This window comes from Ranitomeya imitator, chromosome 1 (genome assembly GCF_032444005.1).
Source record: "Ranitomeya imitator isolate aRanImi1 chromosome 1, aRanImi1.pri, whole genome shotgun sequence".
Taxonomy (NCBI): domain Eukaryota; kingdom Metazoa; phylum Chordata; class Amphibia; order Anura; family Dendrobatidae; genus Ranitomeya; species Ranitomeya imitator.
In genome coordinates this window covers 451076464-451102116 of record NC_091282.1, presented here as the reverse complement: position 1 = coordinate 451102116, position 25653 = coordinate 451076464, and the positions used below count along the sequence as shown (strand labels likewise).

Below are 25653 nucleotides of genomic sequence, written 5' to 3'. Positions count from 1 at the left end.
TTTTGGAAACAATGTTTTTTTGCTAGGAAGTTATAAGGGTTAAAATTTGACCAGCGATTTCTCATTTTCACAACGAAATTTACAAAACCATTTTTTTAGGGACCACCTCACATTTGAAGTCAGTTTGAGGGGTCTATATGGCTGAAAATACCCAAAAGTGACACCATTCTAAAAACTGCACCCCTCAAGGTGCACAAAACCACATTCAACAAGTTTATTAACCCTTCAGGTCCTTCACAGAAGCAGAAGCAACATGGAAGGAAAAAATGAACATTTAACTTTTTAGTCATAAAAATGATCTTTTAGCAACAAATTTTTTATTTTCCCAATGGTAAAAGGAGAAACTGAACAACGAAAGTTGTTGTCCAATTTGTCCTGAGTACGCTGATACCTCATATGTGGGGGTAAACCACTGTTTGGGCGCATGGCAGGGCTCGGAAGGGAAGGAGCACCATTTGACTTTTTGAATGAAAAATTGGCTCCACTCTTTAGCGGACACCATGTCGCGTTTGGAGAGCCCCCGTGTGTCTAAACATTGGAGCTCCCACCTAAGTGACCCCATTTTGGAAACTAGACCCCCCAAGGAACTTATCTAGATGCCTAGTGAGCACTTTGAATCCCCAGGTGCTTCACAAATTGATCCGTAAAAATGAAAAAGTACTTTTTTTTTTTTTTTTACTAAAAAATTATTTAGCCTCAATTTTTTCATTTTCACATGGGCAATAGGATAAAATGGATCCTAAAATTTGTTGAACAATTTCTCCCGAGTACGCCGATACCTCATATGTGGGGGTAGACCACTGTTTGGGCACACGGCAAGGCTCGGAAGGGAAGTCGCGCCATTTGACTTTTTGAATGGAAAATTAGCTCCAATCGTTAGCGGACATCATGTCGCATTTGGAGAGCACCAGTGTGCCTAAACATTGGAGCTCCCCCACTTGTGACCCCATTTTGAAAACTAGACCCCCAAAGGAACTTATCTAGATGCATATTGAGCACTTTAAACCCCCAGGTGCTTCACAGAAGTTTATAACGCAGAGCCATGAAAATAAAAAATAATTTTTCTTTCCTCAAAAATGATTTTTTTAGCCCGCAATTTTTATTTTCCCAAGGGTAACAGGAGAAATTGGACCCCAAATGTTGTTGTCCCGTCTGTCCTGAGTACGCCCATACCCCATATGTGGGGGTAAACCACTGTTTGGGCGCACGGCAAGACTCGGAAGGGAAGGCATGCCATTTGGCTTTTTAAATGGAAAATTAGCTCCAATCATTATCGGACACCATGTCGTGTTTGGAGAGCCCCTGTGTGCCTAAACACTGGAGCTCCCCCACAAGTGACCCCATTTTGGAAACTACACCCCCAATGGAACTAATCTAGATGTGTGGTGAGCACTTTGAACCCCCAAGTGCTTCACAGAAGTTTGTAACACAGAGCCGTAAAAATAAAAAATCATTTTTCTTTCCTCAAAAATAATTTTTTAGCCCGCAAATTTTTATTTTCCCAAGGGTAACAGGAGAAAGTGGACCCCAAAAGTTGTTGTACAGTTTCTCCTGAGTACGCCGATACCCCATATGTGGGGGTAAACCACTGTTTGGGCACACGTCGGGGCTCGGAAGGGAGAGAGCACCATTTGACTTTTTCAACGTAAGATTGGCTGGAATCAATGGTGGCGCCATGTCGCGTTTGGAGACCCCCTGATGTGCCTAAACAGTGGAAACCCCTCAATTCTAACTCCAACACTAACCCCAAAACACCCCTAACCCTAGTCTTAACCCTAATTCCAACCCTAACCCTAAGGCTGTGTGCACACATTGCGTTTTTTTCGCGGTTTTTCCCGATAAAAACGCTATAAGGCTATGTGCACACATTCAGGATTTCTCGCAGAAAATTCCTGAGAAAAAAAACGGACATTTTCTGCAAAAAATCCGCAAGAAAACCATGCGTTTTTGCCGCGTTTTTTTCCAGACACTTCCCAATGCATTTTGTAGTGGGAAATCCGCAAAAAAATGGATTTTCTGCGAGAAATCCTGAACGTGTGCACATAGCCTTAGGCTATGTGCCCACGTTGCGGATTTGTGTGGGGATTTTTCCGCACCCTAAGTGCAACCCGCTCATCCCATCATTTAGAATGAATTCCGCATGTTTTGTGCACATGATGCGTTTTTTTCCGTGAAATAAACGCATCGCGGTAAAAACCGCAGCATGTTCATGAATTTTGCGGTCACAGGTCGGATTGGCACCGACTTTCATGACGCATACGCTGTGTCACAGGTCGGGAAGGGGTTAACAGAAATTGCAATTCACGCAGATATCAGACAATTGCTTTTTTCTTACAGCATATGTAGGTTAAGTGTAGGTTAAGTGTGTGTGTGTGTGTGTGTGTGTGTGTGTGTGTGTGTGTGTGTGTGTGTGTGTGTGTGTGTGTGTGTGTCTATTTAATATTAACGAGGGTATCTTGCTGAAGAGGTTGAACAAGGAAATTACATTTTTATTTTTTCAATAATCTATATCTTTATTTAAGCTCTATGGATTTACGAAGATACAAAAAAAAAAAAGGCATGCAAAAAATGCATGTATTTTCTACCAAGAGATGCAGAAACCTTGCAGAAATTTCTGCAAGCAAATACGGCAATCGCACACACACAAAAAAAAAAATAGTCCAATTTAAAATTAATTTCTCTTCCCTCTGATATGATCTAACATATAGTTGTGTTAAGCCATTTATTGTCAAACTACTGTGTTTTCTCCTTTTAAAATCATAATCACAACTCAAAACATCCAAATCACTGATCAAAAGTTCATATACCCTGGTGATTTTGGCCTGATAACATACACAGAAGTTGACACAAATGGGTTTGAATGGCTACTAAAGGTAACATCCTCACTATAGCTATCCCTGCTCCTTGGACTACTTTTAATTGTAAAGATGCCGGAGCCATGTACCTTTCTGAGCTCCTGAATGAGCCCTTATCTGTCTCCTCCCCCACCCAGAAAAGTGGGGGGTAGTTGTATATAACAATATACAAACCAGACTAACACGGGAAGATGTACAGGGATAAATTAAAATACAAACATACAAATATGCACTTGAAAACAGGTCGGAACACTGGGAGGTAAAAGGAAGATACAACCAAAATAGGAGATGAGGTTATACACACAGACCAATCAACAGACAACAGTCTTTAGATAAACATTCTAAATGCCTGCCCAACAAAACACCTCCAACTCTACACCAAGCAGTATAAAACAAACTGACAAATCTGATTAACAAATAGCTAGTATATATCACCAATCATAGTGGCCAACACTGAACATCAAAGCAGAAAGGCTTTAGAGAGACAACTGGGCATATTTAACCCTTGCAGTGCTAGCCAAAACCTGCACCGATTAATAGGATTGTTTAGTGCTTCTAATCAGTGCAGGAGTATGAGGAATCAGACACCGCGTATTTCTGACCCCTCTATGTCACGGTAAACCATTGACAACATCTCCTTTGCATAGAGTTGATCAGATTGTCGATTGTGTCCTGTGGAAAGTTGGTCCATTCCTCTTAAATGGCTGTGCGAAGTTGCTGGATATTAACAGGAACTTGAGCATGCTGTCATATATGGCAATCCACAGCATCCCAAACATGCTCAGGCTGACATGTCTGGTGAGTATGCTGGCCGTGCAAGAACTAGGATGTTTCCAGTTTCCAGGAATTTTGTACAGATCATTGCATTCTACATAAAAAGTATATATACACAGACCTCACTTTAGTGGCAGATTGTGCTGTATAGATCTACACACTGAGATCAGCCCAACTCCAATAACCTCTTCACGATCTTGGATATATTAGGCAAGTCCAAGGTCACCTCCCCACCCGTTTGCTTGGGCTATGGAGATGAGCTTGGGCTATGGAGATGAGCCTGCAACTTTTCCGGCACGTCAGACGATTTCAACCAGGGGTCTGCCAGAGGCCGGCGCTCATAGCAAGTGAGCATTTCTACTACACATAGGGTTGATGTGTGTAGTACAAGCCATCAGGAGATCACAGCATCTAGCCGCCCATGGGGACTATTGAAGCTAGTAAAGAAAAAAAAAAACAAAGTATATAATTCCAAATGTGTTAATTCATAGTTTTGATGCCTTCAGTGTGAATGCATAATTTTCATAGTCATGGAAAAACAGAAAAATCTTTAAATGGAGAAGGTGTGTCCAAACTTTTGGTCTGTACTGTATGCACACACACACATTAAAAAAATAAAAAAAAAATAGAATTAGTCTTACCGGTAATTCGGTTTCTAAGAACCTTCCACGACCGCAGCATAGGAGGATGTCTCCCGCCCTAATAGGGGACAGGAAACACAGAGGTTAAATACCCTCCCATTCCTGCAACCACCAGTGTTTTCCTGTCCCCCATGGGGCATGAAGAGGTCCTGCTGGGTGCTGCGTGGCCGGCGACTGTAGTACCCAGCTTTACTTACTTGCAAAGGGGATCGGGTGCTCTGCTCTTCTTCCTCCATTGCTGCTCCTGTCTCCTTTCGTGCATGCGACTCGGGACCCTCCTTCCCGTCCCAGTGTTTTTTCTGGACACAGTAGCATGCATATTAACCACTCAAGTGCAGGAACCATTCAATAAGAATCCTCAAATAGGGAGGAAAATCAGTGCTGTCGTGGAAGGTTTCTAGAAACCGAATTACCGGTAAGACTAATTCTATTTTCTCTAGTCACCTTCCACGACAGCAGAATAGGAGTTATGCCAACAACTTAATTTCTTAGGGAGGGACAACAACCTGCAGAAGTCGTATGGACCAAAGACCAGGTGGCGGCTCTGCATATCTGCTCCGTAGATGCGTCTCCTCTCTCTGCCCATGATGTCGACAACGATCGTGTAGAATGGGCCCTTAATGAGGAAGGAGGAGATAAGTTCTGTGATTAGTATGCAAGAAATATGGCTTGCTTGATCCAATTAGCGATTGTATTTTTTGCCGCCTTCTTACCCTTGTTCCTTCCTGCGTGTTGAATGAATAAGTTCCGGTCAATCCTCCAATTCTGTCTGCTGGAGGTAATAGAAAACAACCCTTCGGACATCCAGGGTGTGGAAGGACTCCTTCCTGTTGGAAGGATTTGGGCAGAATGAGGGCAGCATATGTCCTGACCTATGAAAATCTGACGTTACTTTAGGCATGAATGTAGGGTCCAGACGGAGGACTATACTATCTGCCGTTACTGTTAAGTAAGGCTCCTGCACAGATAGGGCCTGTAGTTCTATCCGTCTAGCGGAAGTAATTGCCACTAGAAAGACGGTTTTGAGAGTGAGAATCCTTAAACAAGCTTCTGATAAAGGCTCGAATGAGTCTTGGGTTAAGCTATTAAGCACAAGATTTAGGCCCCATGGGGGGAGTGCGACTTTGAACTCTGGGATGGATTCTAATGGCTAAGGTCATGAAGAATTTTATCCAATGATGACTGGCTAAGTGCTGGTCAAAAAAAGAACTAAGAGCTGAGACCTGAACTTTTAAGGTACTAGGCCTAAGTCCCATATCAAGGCCCTTCTGAAGGAAGTCTAAGATTTGAGCAATGTTTGGATGGAATAGGTCTGGAGTGTTCGGAGAACATCAAGATGAAAAGGTTATCCAGACTTTGCCATAAATGGCATTAGTTACTGGTTTCCTGCTTCTCTGAAGTCTTTGAATTACTTTATAAGAAAGACCTCTTTCTCTTAGGATTTCGGCTTCAGTAGCCTGGCCGTAAGGTTCAACCTGTGTAGGTTCAGATGTAACAGTGGACCTTGGAGGAGAAGGTTGTCCTTCTGAGGTAGTAGTAGAGGGCCCTCCTGGGTCATGTCCAACAGGGCGCTGTACCAACTCCTTCCTGGCCACATGGGGCGATCAGAATGGTAGTGAACCCATCGGATCGGATTTTCTGCAGTGTTTTTGCCAGAATCGGGATTGGTGGGAAGGAGTAGGCGAGGTTGAACCTCCAGGGGTGCGCGAAAGCATCTATGCCCCACGCTCTGTCTGCTGTGTTTAGGGAAAAAATTTTTTACTACTTTTGTGTTCTAGCTGCTAGCGAATAAATCCACATCCGGGATCCCCCATCGTGTTACTAGGGAGAGGAAGGCCTACTGGTCTAGGCACCATACCCCAGATGTACATCCCTCCTGCTGTGACAATCTGCTTGGGTATTGGCAGATCCCTTCAGATGGACCACTGTGATAGCTAGGAGGTGTCTTTACGCCCAAGAAAAAAATCCTTGCAGCTAATGATTTTATATTTACGTATTTCGTGACCCCCTGGTGACGGAGGTACGCTACTGTGGTCATGCTGTTGGAGTATATGCGCACACAATGACCTTGGATAAGAGGCGATGCCTCAGTTCTCTGAAGTTTGATGAGCTGGCTCTGATGTCTGGTGGTCATATGCCCTGGAAGTGAGATTTCTCCACCATGGCTCCCCATCCCCTCCGACTGGCATCTGATGCAAGTATCTTTAGTGGAAGCTGGTCTCAGCTGACCCCTTGTTGGAGATTCCGGTGACAGCCATCATGCCAGAGATAACCTGACATGATTGGGAAGAATAACTTTTTTGGATACGGAGTTCTGCTGTCTGTCCCAGGATGAGAGTACATGTGTCTAAAGAGCTCTTGTATGGGCTTGGGCCCATGATACCATCTGGATGCAAGATGTTAAGGAACTCAGGATGGACAGTGATGAAGGGTGGGGGCCCTCAGGATTCTGTACTCCGATCTTCTGTACCAGGTCGAGCTGGTGCTCTCCGGACAGGAAGGATTTCCGTATTTCTGAATTCAGTAGGATCCCTAGGAATTTTTTCTTTCTGGAGGGGAGAAGGTCTGATTTTTCCAGGTTCGGGATTCATCCCAAGGATTCCAGGATTTCTAGAGTCCTTGTCACATCAGTGTTTAGACGGGAGATGGAAGGAGGGACAATGAGGAGGTCGTCCAAGTATGGTATAATGTAAATCCCCTGATGTCGAATGAAAATTACTGCCTTCGTCATGATTTTGGTGAACACTCGAGGTGCTGACGAGATGCCAAACGGGAAGACGTTGAACTGATAATGGCTGATTTGATGACCCTGGAAAATTGCAAACTTGAGGAACTTCCTGAACTTTTGATGGATGGGAACATGGTAATAGGCATCTCTCAAATCCAGTGTCGCCATCACCCAGTTCTGACCAATGAGAGGAATTGCTGACTTGAACGACTCCATCTTGAATCTCCTGTATGAAAATTGCCCGATTCAGGGGTTTCAGGTTGATAATAATCCTGTGCTTCCCTGAAGGTTTTTTGATTAGAAAGAGGTGAGAATAATGGCCCCCGCCTATCTCTTGTTGGGGTGCTGGAGAAATCACTCCTGCTTGGAGTTACTCCTGAAGACCCGAAAGAAATGCGTCCTGGGGATGGAGATTTGTAATGGGGTGATCCTTAGGCACCGAGGGGGAGGACTCAAACTCTAGTTTTAATCCTCCTTGGATGGTACTGTGCACCCACTGGTTTGAGGAGATGGTCCGCCATTGGTGGGTGAAGTTCGAGAGTCGATCCCCGACAGACCGGGAGTAGTCACAATTTGTCAGGGGTTTGCTGGTGTTGGGGGACAAGGATATTCCTTCCCTTCCCCCCTTTCGGGATAACTCCAGCGGCCCATTTTGCCCTTCCCTCTGAATTCTCTTTAAGAAGTCTGATCTTTGGAGGGACGAAAAAAAACGTTTAGGATTTCTCTGTTTAGGAAGTGCCTTCTTTTTGTCCGTGGCCTTCTCTAATATATCATCAAGGGCTGGGCTGAATAAATAGTGACCCTGAAATGAAATGGCACAAAGCTTCGCTTTAGATGTGATGTCACCACTCCAGGATTTCAGCCACAGAGCCCTCCTGGAAGAGTTGGAGAGGACTGCGGATTTGGCTGCCACCCGAACGGATTCCACCGAAGCATCAGCAAGAAATCCCGTGGCTTTCTGGAGAAGGGGAAGGGAATCCAGAATCCCCTTCCTAGACATTCCCTGGGTAAGGTCATCCTCTAGGCTACGGAGACAGCGAAACAGAGACCTAGCAACACAGGTAAATGCTATGTTTGTTTTAAAGAGGTTAGTGGAGGTATCCCAAGATCTCCTTAGCAGGCTTTCAATCTTTCGATCCATGGGGTCCCTGAGCTGAGATTAGTCCTCAAAAGGGGGGGCTCTTTTTTTTGTCACTCTAGATACCTGTACATCTACCTTCGGGGTATCCCAAAGAGAGACTCCCATTCATGAAGAAAGAGGCTCTGAACATTTTCATGCACGGGAAACCCCTTTAGCTTTCTAAGTTTAAGGCCCCCAAACATTTCATCCTGAACGGATTGCTTCATCTCCTCCTCAACCCCCATTGTCCCCCTGACCATACTAATTAACTCCTGTATGTCTTCAGAGGAAAAATAAAAAATTTTATTATCCTATTTGGGGGGTGGAAGTGGAGCCCTCATTCTCCCATATAGCCTCTGAGTCTGAAGTATGTAATTCGCAAGAGTCCAAATCAGACTCTACACCTGCTAATTTCCTCTTTTTTGGGGGGAGGGGTCTGCGGTAATAAGGTCTGGGATAGGGCAGATACTGAGGATTGGACCTCCTGTTTAATAAGGGTCTTAATACTTTCGAACAGGGAGGGTTGTTCGGTGCGTAATACCTCGTCAGTGCAGGATTGGGAAAGCTTCTTCTTGTATGAGGAAGGAAGCCTGGTAGCACATACACCACTCTTGTGGTCTTCCGCCGCCTTCCTGGATGTTTTATCCTTTTTAGGGACAGGGGCCTTGTCTTCCTAAAACAGAGAGAGAAGGGAACTAAGCCTATTTGCCACCTAGAAGTATGGGACCTTTATAAGCTACTTACAGTAGGAGGGAGGATGCTGGGCTCAGCAGAGGCAGAGAGGGGGATTTTGTCGCCGTCCATGGTCTGTCTGTCCATACACAGTCACACAAAAACAGTGGGCCTTACCTAGTGGCGTCCCCTGACCAGGGAAAAATAACCGAGTTCTCAGCGTCATCTAGTTCCCTGCTCCTCCTCTTCCAGGTCGACCCGTGCAGGGAGAGGGGGGGACCCAACCGGGAACACCCCATGTGGCATCGGACCAGCGGCGATGTTGGGCGGGCGTGCGTTCCAAGCTGGAATGCACAGGAAGTAAACCGGAAGTTTGGGCATGTCACTTCCGCTGCGCGCATGCACTGAATCCAGCACCAAGGAGAGGAGGAAGCCTGGGAGCGGTGAGAGGACCCCGGCCGCACGTCTCTGCCCTGCTTTACCCCCCCCCCCCCCCCCCCCCCCCCCCGAGGTGGCACGGGAGGGACGGAAAGGAGGGTCCCGAGTCGCATGCACGCATGGAGACGGGAGCAGCAATGGAGGAAGGAGAGCAGAGCACCCGATACCCTCTGCAAGTAAGTAAAGCTGGGTACTCTAGTCGCCGGCCACGTAGAACCCAGCAGGACCTCTTCATGCCCCATGGGGGACAGGAAAAACACTGGTGGTTGCAGGAAGGGAAGCGTATTTAACCTCTGTGTTTCATGTCCCCTATTAGGGCGGGGAGACATCCTCCTATGCTGCTGACGTGGAAGGAGACTGGAGATTTTTTTTTTTGTTAGGGAGTTATAAGGGTTAAAAGTTGACCAGCAATTTCTTATTTTTACAACACCATTTTTTTTTTTTTTTTTTTTTTTTTTAAGGTACCACATTACATCTGAAGTCACTTTGAGGGGTCTATATGAAAGAAAATACCCAAAAGTGATATGACTCTAAAAACTGCACCCCTCAAGCTAATCAAAAACAAATTCAAGAAGTTTATTAACCGTTCAGGTGTTTCACAGGAGCAGAAGCAACATGGAAGGAAAAAATGAACATTTCACTTTTTAGTCACAAAAATGATCTATTGGCAACAATTTTTTTTTTATTTTCATAAGGTTAACAAGGAGAAAAAGGACAGAAAAAGTGGTTGAACAATTTCTCCCGAGTACGCAGAAACCCCTGTTTGGGCGCACGGCAGACCTCGGAAGAGAAGGAGCGCCGTTTGACTTTTTCAAACCAAAATTGGCAGGAATTGAGATCGGACGCCATATCGCATTTGGATAGCCCCTGATGTGCCTGAACAGTGGGAAACCCCCCACAAGTGACCCCATTTTGGAAACTACACCCCCAAGGAACCTATCTAGATGTGTGGTAAGCACTTTGAACCCCCAAGTGTTTCACTAAAGTTTATAACGCTCGGGCGTGAAAATAAATAATTTTTTCCACAAACAGGATCTTTTGGTCCCAAATTTTTTTTATTTTCCCAAGGGTAACAAGAGAAATTGGACCCCAAAAGTTATGCAATTTGTCCTGAGTATACCGATACCCCATATGTAGGAGAAAACTACTATTTGGGCACACAAGTGCCCCCATTTTCGAACTAATCTACCGTTTCCGGTTATGTACATTTAAGTAAATTAGTAGTGCATGGAGGAGTGGTACAGTTTGAAGCAATCTTTCACACACAGGCCAGGTATTTTGGGGCAGGTGTGGCATTGATAAATGGTGTCCTTGCGTATTCCTATTTTGTAACACACTCAGCATTTTATTTTGCGCCTTACTTTTTTCTTTTTCTTTTTCCAGTTTGCGGAACCACTCCCAGGAAATGCTGACCTGGTACGATCTGGAACTGAAGGTGCTCGTAAGTATCGGGGCCCGCTCCTTCCCAAGTGCCAAATATCAGGGCCTTAACCACTATCTCCTGGAACGGATTGGTGTGGCCTGCACATAATGACAGCAGGAAAGCGTTGAGCATTGCCATTTGTACAATGTGCACGGCCAGCTTTTTGTTCAACACCTTGGCCTTTCTCAAAGCACTGTACGGTTGGAGGATTTGATCAGAGAGATCAAAGCCCCCTATGTTTTTGTTGTACCCCAGTACACAGTCCGCTTTTCAGACCTGTGTAGAGATATTTCGTACAGTGCTGAGGGCGCTACCATCACCATGTATGGTGGTCAAGAGGACATCCCTCTTGTCCCTATACTTGACCACCAGCTACACCAGCTACATTGGGCTCTGCTGTCACCCCTTCTGAGCATCTGCCCAAGTAGTGCTTTCGGCAAGCCTCTCTGATTTTTGCGGACAGCACCGCAGGCTGCAGTACCTCGCGCAAAAGAGGTATGTTCGTATAAAAGCTATCGGTGTAGAGGTGATAACCTTTATCCAGCAGTGTGTGCACCAAATCCCACACAATGTTCCCACTCACGCCCAGGATAGAGTTTAATTTCGTAATTCATCTTCATCTTCTGGAATGGTGGGCACTGCCTCATCTTTTGTCATGGGACATCTGCATGGTCCATCTGCATGGTCCAGCAGGACTTGAGGAGAAAGATGAGGAGGAAGAAGAGGAGAATTAAAAATCTGAAAACTAAAGAAATGTGGGGTCCTCTCTCTCGCTATCAGTGTCAGAGGCAAGGAAAGCATATGCCTCCTCCACTGAAAAGCGCTGTTGGGACGAATGTGACGGGCAGGCCAACTTTTTTTTCATGAATATGGTGCTTTTGTCAAGTACTTTATTTTTCACTGTGAAAACAAAAGTGTAAAACAGCAGGCATGAGCTCTGATGAGTGAACTGTTTCACTTAGCAAAGTTTGGCAGCTGCTAGATGTGCGCATGGAGGTGGCGAAAAAGAAAAAAAATGTCTAAAACAGCAGGAACGAGCTGACAAGCACCAAGCTCTTACAGCACTGATCCTAGGCAGGTCAACGGCAGGGCATAACGCAGTAACACCATGACTGTGCCCTGCGATTGGTGCGATCGATGTGATAGTCGATTGCGCCAATCTGAGCATTTTTCGATGATGCCTTGCGTTGCCAGGCACCAGCCTAGTATCGAGTACATCGGTACTCGATCCTAGGCTGGGACATCACTGTTTCAGGCAATCTGATTGCCTGAAACAATGAGAAGCTGCAAAAGGCTGTTCAGAATTGAACAGCCAATCACATCGATCGTGAGTGCGGGTGGACGGAGACACCCCCAGGATGCCGACAGCATCTTCCCACAGGAAAGATGGCGCCGGAATTTTAATGTGATCACCGTGACTTCAGTCGCAGTGTCGCATTAAAGGCCGTGACGTACTATTCCGTCCATTGTCAGACAGGCCCAGGTCACATGGACGGAATAATATGTCGGATGGCAGAAAAGGGTTAAAATAGGACTCAAATCACACCATTTCTAAAGAGGACCTGCGATTAATTACCCGCTGTGACCTTCTGTGTCCAAGTTTCCCAGGAGGAGATGACACTTACTCCGACATTCTATTCATGGTTGTATAATCCTTTTTAAATTATTTCCTTTCTCACATTTATAAGGACAATTTAATGAGTGCAGCATGAGAAATATTTGGACATGAAAAATTCCACAGGTTTTGGGATGAAATCTTTTCAATCTCAGAAACTTCGCTGCTACTGTGGATTTCTATCTGATAACCCAGAAGAAAATTCCACAGCATTTTATTACATGAATATAAAGTTATCTGTCTCGAAAAACGAATATACATAGACAAAAAGAATAGGTTAGGACAGCTTCCATCTGAAGGGTTTGGTTGACTTTAGTTTGGAATAGGATAAGCCAATCAATAGGGGCAGCACTGTAGCCTTGCAGTGCCGGGGTCCCAAGTTCAAATTCCACCAAGTACAACATCTGCAAGTACCGGTAGTTTCTATGTTCTCCTCGTGTTTATGTGGTTTTCCTCCTGGCATTCCAGCTACCTTCTATACCACAAACACACAGTGATATGGAATTTAGATTGAGAGACCCAACCAATGGAGACAGTGATGATGATATCTAAGTGCTGTGGAATTAAGGGCGCTGTATAAGGCTGCGTGCACACGTAGCAGATTTTTCGCTATAAAAACGCTATAAAACCGCGAAAAAAAACCGCTCACACTAAGCATCCTATTTAATAGAATGCAATCCGCATTTTTTGTGCACATGCTGCATTTTTTTCCTGAGCGGATTCGCATTCCAGAAAAAAACGCAGCATGTTCATTAAATTTGCGGAATCGCGAGGATTCCGCACACCTAGGAATGCATTGATCTGCTTACTTCCCGCATGGGGCTATGCCCACCATGCGGGAAGTAAGCAGATCATGTGCGGTTGGTACCCAGGGTGGAGGAGAGGAGACTCCTCCACGGACTGGGCACCATATAATTGTTAAAAAAAATAAAGAATTAAAATAAAAAAAAATTGTGATATACTCACCTTCGATGGCCCCCGAAGTCTTCCTGCCCCTCAGCGCTGCACGCGGCCGCTTCCGTTCCTGTAGATGGCGTGTGAAGGACCTGCGATGACGTCATCAAAGGCCCTGCACACACACCATCTATAGGAACGGAAGCCGCTGAGGAGATCGGCTGTTTGCGGCAGGTGAGTATAACCATTTTATATTTTTAGTATTTTTAACATTCTATCTTTTACTATTGATGCGGCATAGGCAGCATCAGTAGTAAAAAGTTGGTCACAGTTGTCAAACACTGTTCGCTTGGAAAACGCTAGCATTCTGCAAGCTAATTATGCTTGCAAAACGCTAGTTTTCTGCAGGAATATGCATGCCAATTCCGCATGCGATATACCCGCGGCAGGAGGCGCAGAATTGCCGCGGAAATTTTCGCGGCAATTCTGCAACGTATGCACTTAGCCTAAGGCTAAGTACACATTAGCGTATCTGTGCGCAGCATATCATCTGCATGCACAAACGCATGCCAAAACGCATTTTCACGCTGCGTTTATCCACATCAGCTTACGCATGATGCAAAAAAAATGCTGCATGTGCTTGCGTTTGTATGATTTTTTGCCTGCGTATGCGTTTATGCGTTCGATATTTCCAGGAGGGCATGTCTCAATCTGTTCCTGGACATGCGCAGTCTGAAGCAAGCGTACGCATGTCCTTGCGTTCCAATGCGTTCCCATAGACAGTAATGCGTTGTTTTGAAGCACCCATCCGCATGATTGACGCAACATGTTGTGTTCGCCGGAAACCCCGAAATGACACACGGGTATGCATACGCAGGCAAACTGATGCGAACGCATGTCCCTGCGTACACAATGTTAAGATAGGTAAGCAAGACGCATGCGGATCTTACACAGGCCGACGCTGTGCACTGAAACGCAAGTGTAAACCTGGCCTAAGTGAAATATACTAACATTTATTCTGAGCAAGAAGTTTGGTACACATATCAAAAGACAACTAAGCTCTAATGGTATCTGATGTTCAAAAAAGGAAATGATTACACAAAGGTCAATTAGTTATATGAAGCCGAAACAACGTGTAGAACAAAAATAAATAATAAACAAAAGCCATTTCACTTGTTTTCTGCTCAAATACTTTGAGAGTTAAAGACTGTCAAACTCGTCAGTCCCAAGATTTATGCTGCATTAAAAGAATTAAATTTTAAATTAAAATCAATGAAGAAAGAAGAGTCTATTTAATTTGCCTTTGTCGTATGGATTTGTAATCAAGGACTGAACAAATGTGGTGACTGGTGGTAAGTTAATTTAGCACTGGAGAACTGTGGAGGAATATAGATGTGCAGTCTGAAATTTCTATTTACAAGAGGCGGTCAGATTTATGTTAGAGATCATTTTTACAACAAGAGTCAGTGAAACCCAAATGCTTTAAGCTTTCATCTGCTTAGAAAAAAGGGGCAAAGTCTTAATAGATGCATTTTCACTTGGCAAAGAAAGCATGTAGTGTGATATACTATAGTAATAAACAGTTCAATTTTTTCCCTCTTTCTTAGGCTATGTGCGCACATTGCAGATTTACACTTACGAGTGAGTGTGTCAACGTCATAATGGTTGCCATGGCGACAATGATATCATAAAGGTTGTCATGGCGACAATGTCATAATAGGTTGCCATGGCGACAATTATGTCAGAATGGTCGCCATGGTGATGATGATGTCATAATGGGTATATGGGCACGGAACTATAGGATGGAGGATGTGTGATGGTTATATGGGCACTGGACTATGGGATGGAGGATGGGTATATGGGCATGGGGCTATGAAATGGAGGATGGGTCATTCCATGTCAAGTGAACCAATGATTTTTACCACTATATGTTTAATTCTTTTGAGATTTTGTTATTTGGTAACAGTGTGTCAGAGAATGCAAAATGTGAACAAGAAAAAATTCTAGATTTTTTTTTATTTTTTATTGATTTTCAAAGCTCGGAAAAACTGCAAATTTCGGTGTTGCCTGCCTTTACATTTCTCCCCATAACTCAGGCTAGAAAAGAGATAAAGAAACAAAATAAACCCCATTCTACTCAGGACTGTACAGGCTTTCACCAGATATGTCACAAGAGTATCTTTGATAATATTTTACCTATGCGACCGCAAGCGCAAAACTTTAAAACGCATTTCCGAAAAAAAACGTTTAATTTAAAAATTTCAAAAACTGCACATGTGCCTGCTATGCTCCTATCCACATCTGTACCAAAATACAAGCTGGGATCGTGATGGGATCATATTTTAAAAAATAAAACTATTACAGTGTCAGTTCAAAAATCTTGATTTCAGATCTGCTCAGCCTATGGTCTAACAGTGTGGGGTCTAGATTTACCAAATAATCCATGATTGTTAGATATTACTGTATTATTTATTATGTTACAGCTTAGAAGCAGGAGAGGGCAGAGGAGAAGCTTTGTTAGGGCTGAGAATGACCAGGGGTAGACGGTGAATGCAGAGCAGATGACAGGCCGGCAGCTCGGGCCTCCACAGACCGTATTCACACCAAATCTTATCACCCAGGCAACTCCTCAAATGGAGGGAGAAACATATTCTTAGCATCCAGTTCATGTATTGTACGAACCAGGACTACGAAGAGGAGGAGAGTTTGTTATAACATCGGTTACGGGAAGCAGAACCCATCACAGGGACTCGGCAATACCGGACTGTCATCCCATGTAGTGGAAATAAAGACAGAGACGACCATGAAGTGGTAGAAGGCGGCACAAGATCGGCAATGGATGACACAACTGGCTATGTGACCTGTGAATATGATCGGCGCTGGCGGCTACTGGACTCTCCAAAGATTGTGAAAATGAAGACGTAGAAGTGACTTTTCTGCAGCTTCTGGTCCAGCGCCGTCCTTTGTGTATCCAAGAAAATCAGACATTGTAAAAGTTACAAAAATCAGATATAACTCAGGTGGAGCCGAGCACCATGACAGGCCATCCATACTCTGACACAGAAGGAAACGGCCATTGCTAGTGAGCCCTTATGGACAAGATGACATTTCACCCACTAAAAGTAACACATTGATGATAACAGGCCAGTGTAAAAACCTAACATTCATTGTTTGATTAGTTCATATAATTTTATAGAAAGAGGATTTAACTACTGGACTATTCTTCTTAAACACTTCAGAAATGACATGTTTAGTGATGAATTGTTACATGTATAAATAAGTGGTAGAAATATTGGTTCTTTTAATCTGGTTTTTAACATATACCGTAATTAGGATCAGACTGTATTTAGAAAACCACACTGGAGGATGTGATCACCTTTTATCTTTTGGCTTGTTCAAAGAATTCAGGTTGAAATGCTGAGCAAGTTGTTATGATGATTAAGATGGATTTATTCTGGCACTTCGGGATTGTTTTTTTGTGTTTCTTTATTGTTACATATAAATGTTGAATGCAATAAGTTGTAATTTGAGAAGAAAAAAGGAAGAAACTCACACAAACATAAAATCAGATGATTCAAGGCTTAAAAAAAAAAAAAATACAAATTTGATAGATCCAAGTTGAGTCCCTGTACAAATATAAACAAGGACACGAGTAACACACATACATGTTTTCACAATTTTAAAACATACGTTTTTTTCAGAATTGCGCATCAAAATTTTTAATTTGATTTCTCCAAAACAAAATATAAAGAAACATAGTCTTGTGACATATCAAATGAAAGCTGGTACCGTTCTGAGAAAAATGATGCCTCTCCCACCTCTATATCTTAATTCTAGCCCGAGATATGATAAAAAATGTAAAGCCATACCAGGCCAAAATCCGCGCTTTTTCAAAACTTTAAAAATCTGTAAAAAATTAACTGATGAAGAAAAAAATTCTAAACTTTTAATTTGTAATTAACTTAAGTTGTACTTCATAAAAACAAAAAATAAAAAAAATTAAAGACGTAAGGTAAAAAAAATATTCATATTTGGATCTCTTGATATGGAATGACCCGGATGTGTATGATGGGTATATGGGCTCGGCACTATGGGATGGAGGATGTGGGATGGGTATATGGGCACGGGACTATGGGATGGAGGATGTGCATGATGGGTATATGGGCACAGTAATATGGGATGGAGGATGCGCATGACGGGTATATGGGCATGGGACTATGGATCGGAGGATGTGTATGATGGGTATGGTATATGGGCACAGGACTATGGGATGGAAGATAATTATTATAATTTGTTATAACTAACCACAGTTCGTTACTATGCCTGGGCAATGCTGAGCTCTTCAGCTAGTATTAAATAACGACACACACACACACACAAAACACACCTATGTAGGAGCATTAACATAATTAACCTACATATGATGTAACAAAAAAGCAACTGTCAGAAATCTGCATGAAATGCAATATCTGTTTATTTTAAAAAATAAAAATAAAAATTAACTTGCGTAATTGCACATAAATTTTTAATAACCAGCAGAGGGAAAGCCAACGGCTGAGGACAGGATATTTTAATATTCTGGGAGGAGCAAATAGCCAAAGGTTCTCAGGCTACTAATATCAGCTCACAGCTGTTTGCTGAGCATTAACTGGCTATTTTACAGGGGAACCCCAGAAAAAAATTGATATCGGGTCCCCCTACACAATTGAACCAGCAAAGGCAAGGAAGACAGCTGCGGGCTGATATTAATAGCCTGGGAAGGGGCCATGGATATTGGCATCCCCCCAGGGTAAAAAGATTAGCTCTCAGCCACCCCAGAAATGGCACATATTATAGTAACATACATAGTAACATAGTTAGTAAGGCCGAAAAAAGACATTTGTCCATCCAGTTCAGCCTATATTCCATCATAATAAATACCCAGATCTACGTCCTTCTACAGAACCTAATAATTGTATGATACAATATTGTTCTGCTCCAGGAAGACATCCAGGCCTCTCTTGAACCCCTCGACTGAGTTCGCCATCACCACCTCCTCAGGCAAGCAATTCCAGATTCTCACTGCCCTAACAGTAAAGAATCCTCTTCTATGTTGGTGGAAAAACCTTCTCTCCTCCAGACGCAAAGAATGCCCCCTTGTGCCCGTCACCTTCCTTGGTATAAACAGATCCTCAGCGAGATATTTGTATTGTCCCCTTATATACTTATACATGGTTATTAGATCGCCCCTCAGTCGTCTTTTTTCTAGACTAAATAATCCTAATTTCGCTAATCTATCTGGGTATTGTAGTTCTCCCATCCCCTTTATTAATTTTGTTGCCCTCCTTTGTACTCTCTCTAGTTCCATTATATCCTTCCTGAGCACCGGTGCCCAAAACTGGACACAGTACTCCATGTGCGGTCTAACTAGGGATTTGTACAGAGGCAGTATAATGCTCTCATCATGTGTATCCAGACCTCTTTTAATGCACCCCATGATCCTGTTTGCCTTGGCAGCTGCTGCCTGGCACTGGCTGCTCCAGGTAAGTTTATCATTAACTAGGATCCCCAAGTCCTTCTCCCTGTCAGATTTACCCAGTGGTTTCCCATTCAGTGTGTAATGGTGACATTGATTCCTTCTTCCCATGTGTATAACCTTACATTTATCATTGTTAAACCTCATCTGCCACCTTTCAGCCCAAGTTTCCAACTTATCCAGATCCATCTGTAGCAGAATACTATCTTCTCTTGTATTAACTGCTTTACATAGTTTTGTATCATCTGCAAATATCGATATTTTACTGTGTAAACCTTCTACCAGATCATTAATGAATATGTTGAAGAGAACAGGTCCCAATACTGACCCCTGCGGTACCCCATATTATATATGCGCCAATTCTGGCGATTAGCGTCGCTCTTCATATTTGTGGGGTTGATGTCACTTTGTTTTGCCAGGTGACATCAAGCTCATGGCACAGTAATGGAGAGGCTTCTACAAGACATTATCCATTATTAATCCCATATAGTTACACGGTAAATAAAGACACGGCCAGAATTATTATTTATTTTTTATAGTGCCATTTATTCCAGAATAAAGTCCTTAATTTGAAATAATCACACAGACTCCTATATTGAATCTACTGTAAATTTACCATACGTATTTATAAAAAAAAAAAAAATAAAAAAAAAATAAAAAGAGCCAGAGTATGGCTAGAAAACATGCATAATGTAAGAGCATGTTCACACTGGCCATGGAAACAAAACCAATTGGGTACACCTGTTCCAATTGGGTACACCTTGCCGTGGTGGAACAGTTTTAAACTTTTTTTTTTTAATCAAAAACAGTGTTTACTAATTATCCTATGTTAATTATTTAATGCACTTGCTTTTTTACTTATTTGTTTTCATTATCCACCTCTCATGTCTCCCCTTTTTCCTCAGTTTGTAAGCTTGCGAGCAGGGCCCTCACTCCTCTTGGTATATATATATGGAACTGTGATTATTGTTATACTGTAATGTTTAATGACCTGTATACTTTGTAAAGCGCTGCGGAATATGTTGGTGCTATATAAATAAAATTATTATTATTATTATTATTAGGGTATATGTATATATTGTTTTTTCTTTGATTTTCTTAATACTTTCTGAATTAATAATCCCCGACGCCCTCGTCTCCTGCAACAAAAATAAAATAATAAACCAACATATAATACTATCCTGTCCGACAAAGTCCATTTAATAAAAAAAAGTGTCCCACAGCAATCTTACATGTAGAACAGTCACATTGGGAGAAGTGACTGCTCTACCCAGCCTCCGTCGATACACCGACAGGAGGTAAATCACTCCCTCAGTGTATCACTGAGCCGTCGTGAGAGTTCACCAGAGTTCATCAGCTCCGGTGCTCTCACTTACAGAACTACCGCTGTGTGAGAACTTTCCCACCCAACAATGCTGTAAGTGAGAGCACCAGAGCTGATCAGCTGATGAACTCTGGTGAACTCCCACGACAGCTCACTGCGGGAGCAACTACCTCTTGTCAGTGTATCGCCGACATCTGGGTGAGATCAACGTGGGACATTGTATTAAATGGACTACGGAGGAAAGGTGAGTATATGTTGGTTCATTATTTTTTTCATTGTTTGCAGGAGACATGGGCATCGGGGATTAGGTGTTCAGTGAGTATGTATTGTGTATGTGAATATGTAAATGTTCTGATTTTTTTTTTTTTTTTACAATTGAACACAGGCGCCGGGTACACACGTTACATGGGTACACACACGTTCTCAGAACAAAAGTTTGTGCACACCTCATTTAAAGATTTTTCTGTATTTTCAGGACTATGAAAATTGTAAATTCACACTGAAGGCATCAAAACTATGAATTCACATGTGGAATTATATACTTAGCAAAAAAGTGTGTCATCAAAGCAAAAGGTGGCTACTTGGAAGAACCTAGAATATAAGACATATTTCAAGTTGTTTCACACTTTTTTGTTAAATATTATAATTCCACATGTGTTAATTCATAGTTTTGATGCCTTCAGCGTGAATTTACAATTTTCATAGTCATGAAAATACAGAAAAATTTTAAATGAGGTGTGTCCAAACTTTTGGACTTTTTTTGTTGTTTTTTTTTTTTTTTATTACACGTACACTTAAACACATATACAAATACTGCACACAAGCATACACAATCTGGTAACTCACAGTTTCTTTTGGATACAATCCTTCAATTTAAAAAAAATAAATATTTCAATTATGTGATTGATAACAAAAATAAAATGTCCTCCTTGAGATTAAACCCAGTAAAGGATTGACTTATACGGCTTAAAAAAATAAAAAGTAGTAAAACGTACAGAGCTGTATTGTTCAGTAGGTAGTAATAAATCAAAAATGTAATCGAGCACAAAATTAAAATGCGGACCTTCATAATGTATTCATCATTAGGTTTTGATTTTACTACCCCAATGTTAAATTCTTCTGGCTCAGGAAACCCATTCAGGACTTGATCAATTCCTTACAAGAGTATATTAAATTTTGCTTTTCAACCAGAGTTATCCCTAAGCATTTTGGTGGCTGTTTTCCAAGAGCCAAAGTGTGCAATCACATTGCATATTTTGCTTGGAGTCTGGGGCTCTTTTAACAGCAGTTTTCTTCTGAATTTTGTCAGCAGGTGGTATTCTTTTCCATTCTGTACAAAAAGATTTGATTTGAAACAATGCATAATAAAATCACTCTAATTTACATACTTACCCGTCCATTTCCTACAGACACAGGAATGAATTTAAAAAAAAAAATGTGAAAAATAAAAACGAGTTCAGTCTTTAGGCATTTCAAGCCATTATATTTCTTAACCAGACAGGAACACATAAATGGCATATTAAATAAAACACAACATTTAATTCTTGTAAAACCCATCTACGTTTCTCAGAAATTTTTTAGCATGCTAATATTCCGCATATCCCTTAGCCTTTAAGAATAAAAAAACTAAAAAAAAATATGAGTTACATGCGGTACAAGATCATATTATAATCGTAAAATTGTTAACTAGTAGTGGCCGTTTATAAATATGTATCATATCTGGCTATCCTGAATGTAGGTCTTTGGGAAAAACTTTAATCTTCAGAAGCAAAATTGCAGGAATGCCATCAGAAACAGAAAGCAACTTTCATCAGCAAGGAATAACAGTGCAATATCTAGGCTAAACCTGCAAGTAATTATTTGCTGCGCTAATTTATAGCTTACAACTTCTCAGCAATACACAGGATTGAAAATCCGTTAAACTGGCACAATTACAAACCAGCTAATAATAATAAAAACAACAATAACAATAATTAGCTACAAGGGGGTTCTAATTCCTGAGGATTTGTGTGGTGGCGAGACAAGAAGCTTATTTGCAAGATGTGCGACTTTCTTTACTTATTAACTCCCTTAACACATACTTGATTTCCTCTGGGTTTTTTACATTTTTACTTTTCTAAACACAAGTCATCGGAAGGGAGGGAAGTTAATTTTCTATGAGATCCATAGGATTCGTACATAGCAACGGAAAAAAAAACATTTCAAAGTAATGTGAATATGCAAAAAAAAAAAAAATCTTAAAAGTTGAAAAAACATTAAAAAAAAAGCAACATTAAGCAATACTCTTCATTAAGGAAATATCTTCCAAGTTCAATAGCTACCATTAAAATGTACTGCAATCACGATGAGGAGACATGCAAGATGAGAGCTTATTTTGACAGACATACATTTACATAACAGGGGCAGTAAGTTTACTTTAACCCCTTTACCCCCAAGGGTGGTTTGCACGTTAATGACCAAGCCAGTTTTTACAATTACAAGCCAATTTTTACAATTTGACAAAATAACTATACATTTTTACCACAAAATTCTGTTTTAGTCAAAGATTTTACATTTTCACACAAGAAGTGGGTAAAAATGGCAACAAAATTTGTCCCACAATTTCTACTGAACGTGGCAATACCCCATATGTGGATGTACAGTGCTACTTAACCATGCAGAGAGACTCGGGAGAAACTGAGCGCTATTTGCCTATTCAAGTGAATGGGACTGTGCACGTCTGTGTGTTTCCACGGTCTGTGTGTCCATGGGCAAAAAACGCTGACATGACCATTTTTCAATGTCTGAATGGGCCATAAAACGTCCCGCATACATAACACACATGAATGTGACACGAATCGGTGATGGGGATGAAACATTACAGTAAGCGCTGTTCCCCGGCACCGGGTGCTGAACATGGCTCTCCTCATTCTTGCCTGCTCTGCCGGCAATCAGACTGATGAGAGTTACACTTAAGTAATAAAAGACAACAGGTGGTGGCTGATGGGACTATTACTCCCATCAGCCTACCCCTGCTGCTTCTAATAACAGTGACAGCAGGAATGGCAGATGGGAGTATTCATCTGCCGCTCCTGCGCTGTAAATACGGTACTTACCAAAAAAAAATGGTGTGGGCTCCCCTCTATTTTTGATAACCAGCCAGACAAAACTCACAACTGGGGGCTGCAACCCTCAGCTGTCAGCAAAATTGGATATCAAAAACAGGGGTCCCCATGCCATATTTTTTAAATAAATATATATTTTTTTTAAAGAAATGTCGTGGGGGTCTCCCCTCAATTTTGACAACCAGTCTTGCTAAAGCTGGGGGCTGGTATTCTAAGGCTACTTTCACACTAGCGTTTTCTGCAATCCGTCACAATGCGTCGTTTTGCAGAAAAAACGCATCCTGCAAAAGTGCTTGCAGGATGCGTTTTTTCCTCATAGACTTGTATTGACGACGCATTTGCGACGGATTGCCACACGTCGCATCCGTCGAGCGACGGATGCGTCGTGCTTCTGCGGACCGTCGGGAGCAAAAAACGCTACATGTAACTTTTTTTGCTCCTGACGGACCGCTTTTTCTGACAGCGCATGCGCGGCCGGGACTCCGCCCCCACCTCCCAATGGGGCAGCGGATGCGCCGGAGAGATGCATCCGCTGCCTCCATTGTGCAATGCGTTAAACGCTAGCGTCGGAATCTTTCCCCGACGCATTGCGACGGGGAGATTCCGACGCTAGTGTGAAAGTAGCCTTAGGCTGGTAAGGGGCCATGGATATTGACACCCCCCTCGTCCTAAAAATGGCAGCCCGCAGCTGCCCAGAAAAGGCACATCTAATTGTGCCAATTCAAGTGCTTTGCCCAGCTCTTCCCACTTGCCCTGTAGCGGTGGCAAGTGGGTAATAGTTGTGGGGTTGATGTCACCGGTGACATCAAGCACATGGCTCAGTATTGGAGTAGCGTCTATAAGACACCTATCCATTACTAATCCTATAGTTATATGGTAAATAAAGACAGCCAGAATAAAGTCTTATTGGAAAAAAAAAAATGACAGACTCCTTTTATTATTCTTAATTAAACCATACTTACTGCAATGCCTAATCCATGCGACGCCCTCGATCTCCTGCAATAAAAACCCAACAATATAACCATACCTGTCAGTTGTTCTTTCCCACACCGTAATCCATATCTGGGGGATATACAGTTTTCAACCTCGATGGTGCCAAGATGGCGTGGGGACCCCTCTATTCTTGATATCCAACTTTGCTGAAGCTGACAGCTGTGAGTTTTGTCCGGCTGATTATCAAAAATAGGAGGAACCCACACCATTTTTTTTATTTTATTTTTTTAATATAATTACCGTATTTATTTACAGCACAGGAGTGGCAGATGAATACTCCCGTCTGCCAATCCTGCTGTCACTTATTAGCAGCAGAAGGAGTAGGCTGATGGGAGTAATGTCCCATCAGCTGTCTTTTATTACTTAAATGTAACTCCTCATTCTCCCCTGCTCGCGCAGATCACCGGCAGAGCAGGGGAGAATGATGAGAGCCGTGTTCAGCACACGGTGCCGGGGAACAGTGCTCCATGTAACGCTTCCCTGGCGCCCACCCGTGTGGTACTGATGCAGCACATACATGCCACACATGTGCAAGTATTACACAGACACTGACATCTCCAATACTGGAAATATCAGGACGTGAGAATGACCTTATAGCGGGTTTTTGTGTTTGGCTGCTGTCACACACACACACACACTAAAAGACAGTTTTTATTGCAAAACAATTTTTGTATCACCATATTTTGAGAGCAATAATTTTTTCATACAGTACAGACCAAAAGTTGACACTTCATTTAAAGATTTTTCTGTATTTTCATGACTATGAAAATTGTACATTCACACTGAAGGCATCAAAACTATGAATTAACACATGTGGAATTATATACTTAAAAAGTGTGTAACAACTGAAATTATGTCTTATATTCTAGGTTCTTCAAAGTAGCCACCTTTTGCTTTGATGACTGCTTTGCACACTCTTGGCATTCTCTTGATGAGCTTCAAAAAGTAGACACCGGAAATGGTTTTCACTTCACAGGTGTGCCCTGTCAGGTTTAATAAGTGGGACTTCTTGCCTTATAAATGGGGTTGGGACCATCAGTTGTGCTGTTCAGAAGTCTGGTGGATACACAGCTGATAGTCCTACTGAAGAGACTGTTAGAATTTGTATTATGGCAAGAAAAAAAGTCGCTAAGTAAAGAAAAACGAGTGGCCATCATTACTTTAAGAAATGAAGGTCAGTCAGTCCGAAAAATTGGGAAAACTTTGAAAAGTGTCCCCAAGTGCAGCGGCAAAAACCATCAAGCGCTACAAAGAAACTGGCTCACATGAGGAACGCCACAGGAAATGAAGACCAAGAGTCACCTATGCTTCTGAGGATAAGTTTATCCGACTCACTAGCCTCAGAAATCGCAGGTTAACAGCAGCTCAGATTAGAGACCAGGTCAATGCCACACAGTTCTAGCAGCAGACACATCTCTACAACAACTGTTAAGAGGAGACTTTGTGCAGCAGGCCTTCATGGTAATATAACTGCTAGGAAACCACTAAGGACAGGCAACAAGCAGAAGAGACTTGTTTGGGCTAAAGAACACAAGGAATGGATATTAGACCAGTGGA

General features: G+C 42.3%; 1 protein-coding gene across 2 annotated transcripts in view; it reads right to left on the bottom strand.

Moving 5' to 3' along the window:
* Nucleotides 1-25653, bottom strand: part of KDM4C (lysine demethylase 4C) — a 606931-nt gene that overhangs the window by 438117 nt on the left and 143161 nt on the right. The window contains exon 7 of one of the 2 annotated variants that reach the window (XM_069764503.1): nt 20717-21329. The exons of the other annotated variant lie outside the window; for it this stretch is intronic. Within the exon in view, the coding sequence (XP_069620604.1) occupies nt 21199-21329 (131 nt within the window). The 3' untranslated portion in view covers nt 20717-21198. Of the gene's footprint in view, nt 1-20716; nt 21330-25653 lie in introns of those variants that run through there. 2 annotated transcript variants of the gene reach the window in all.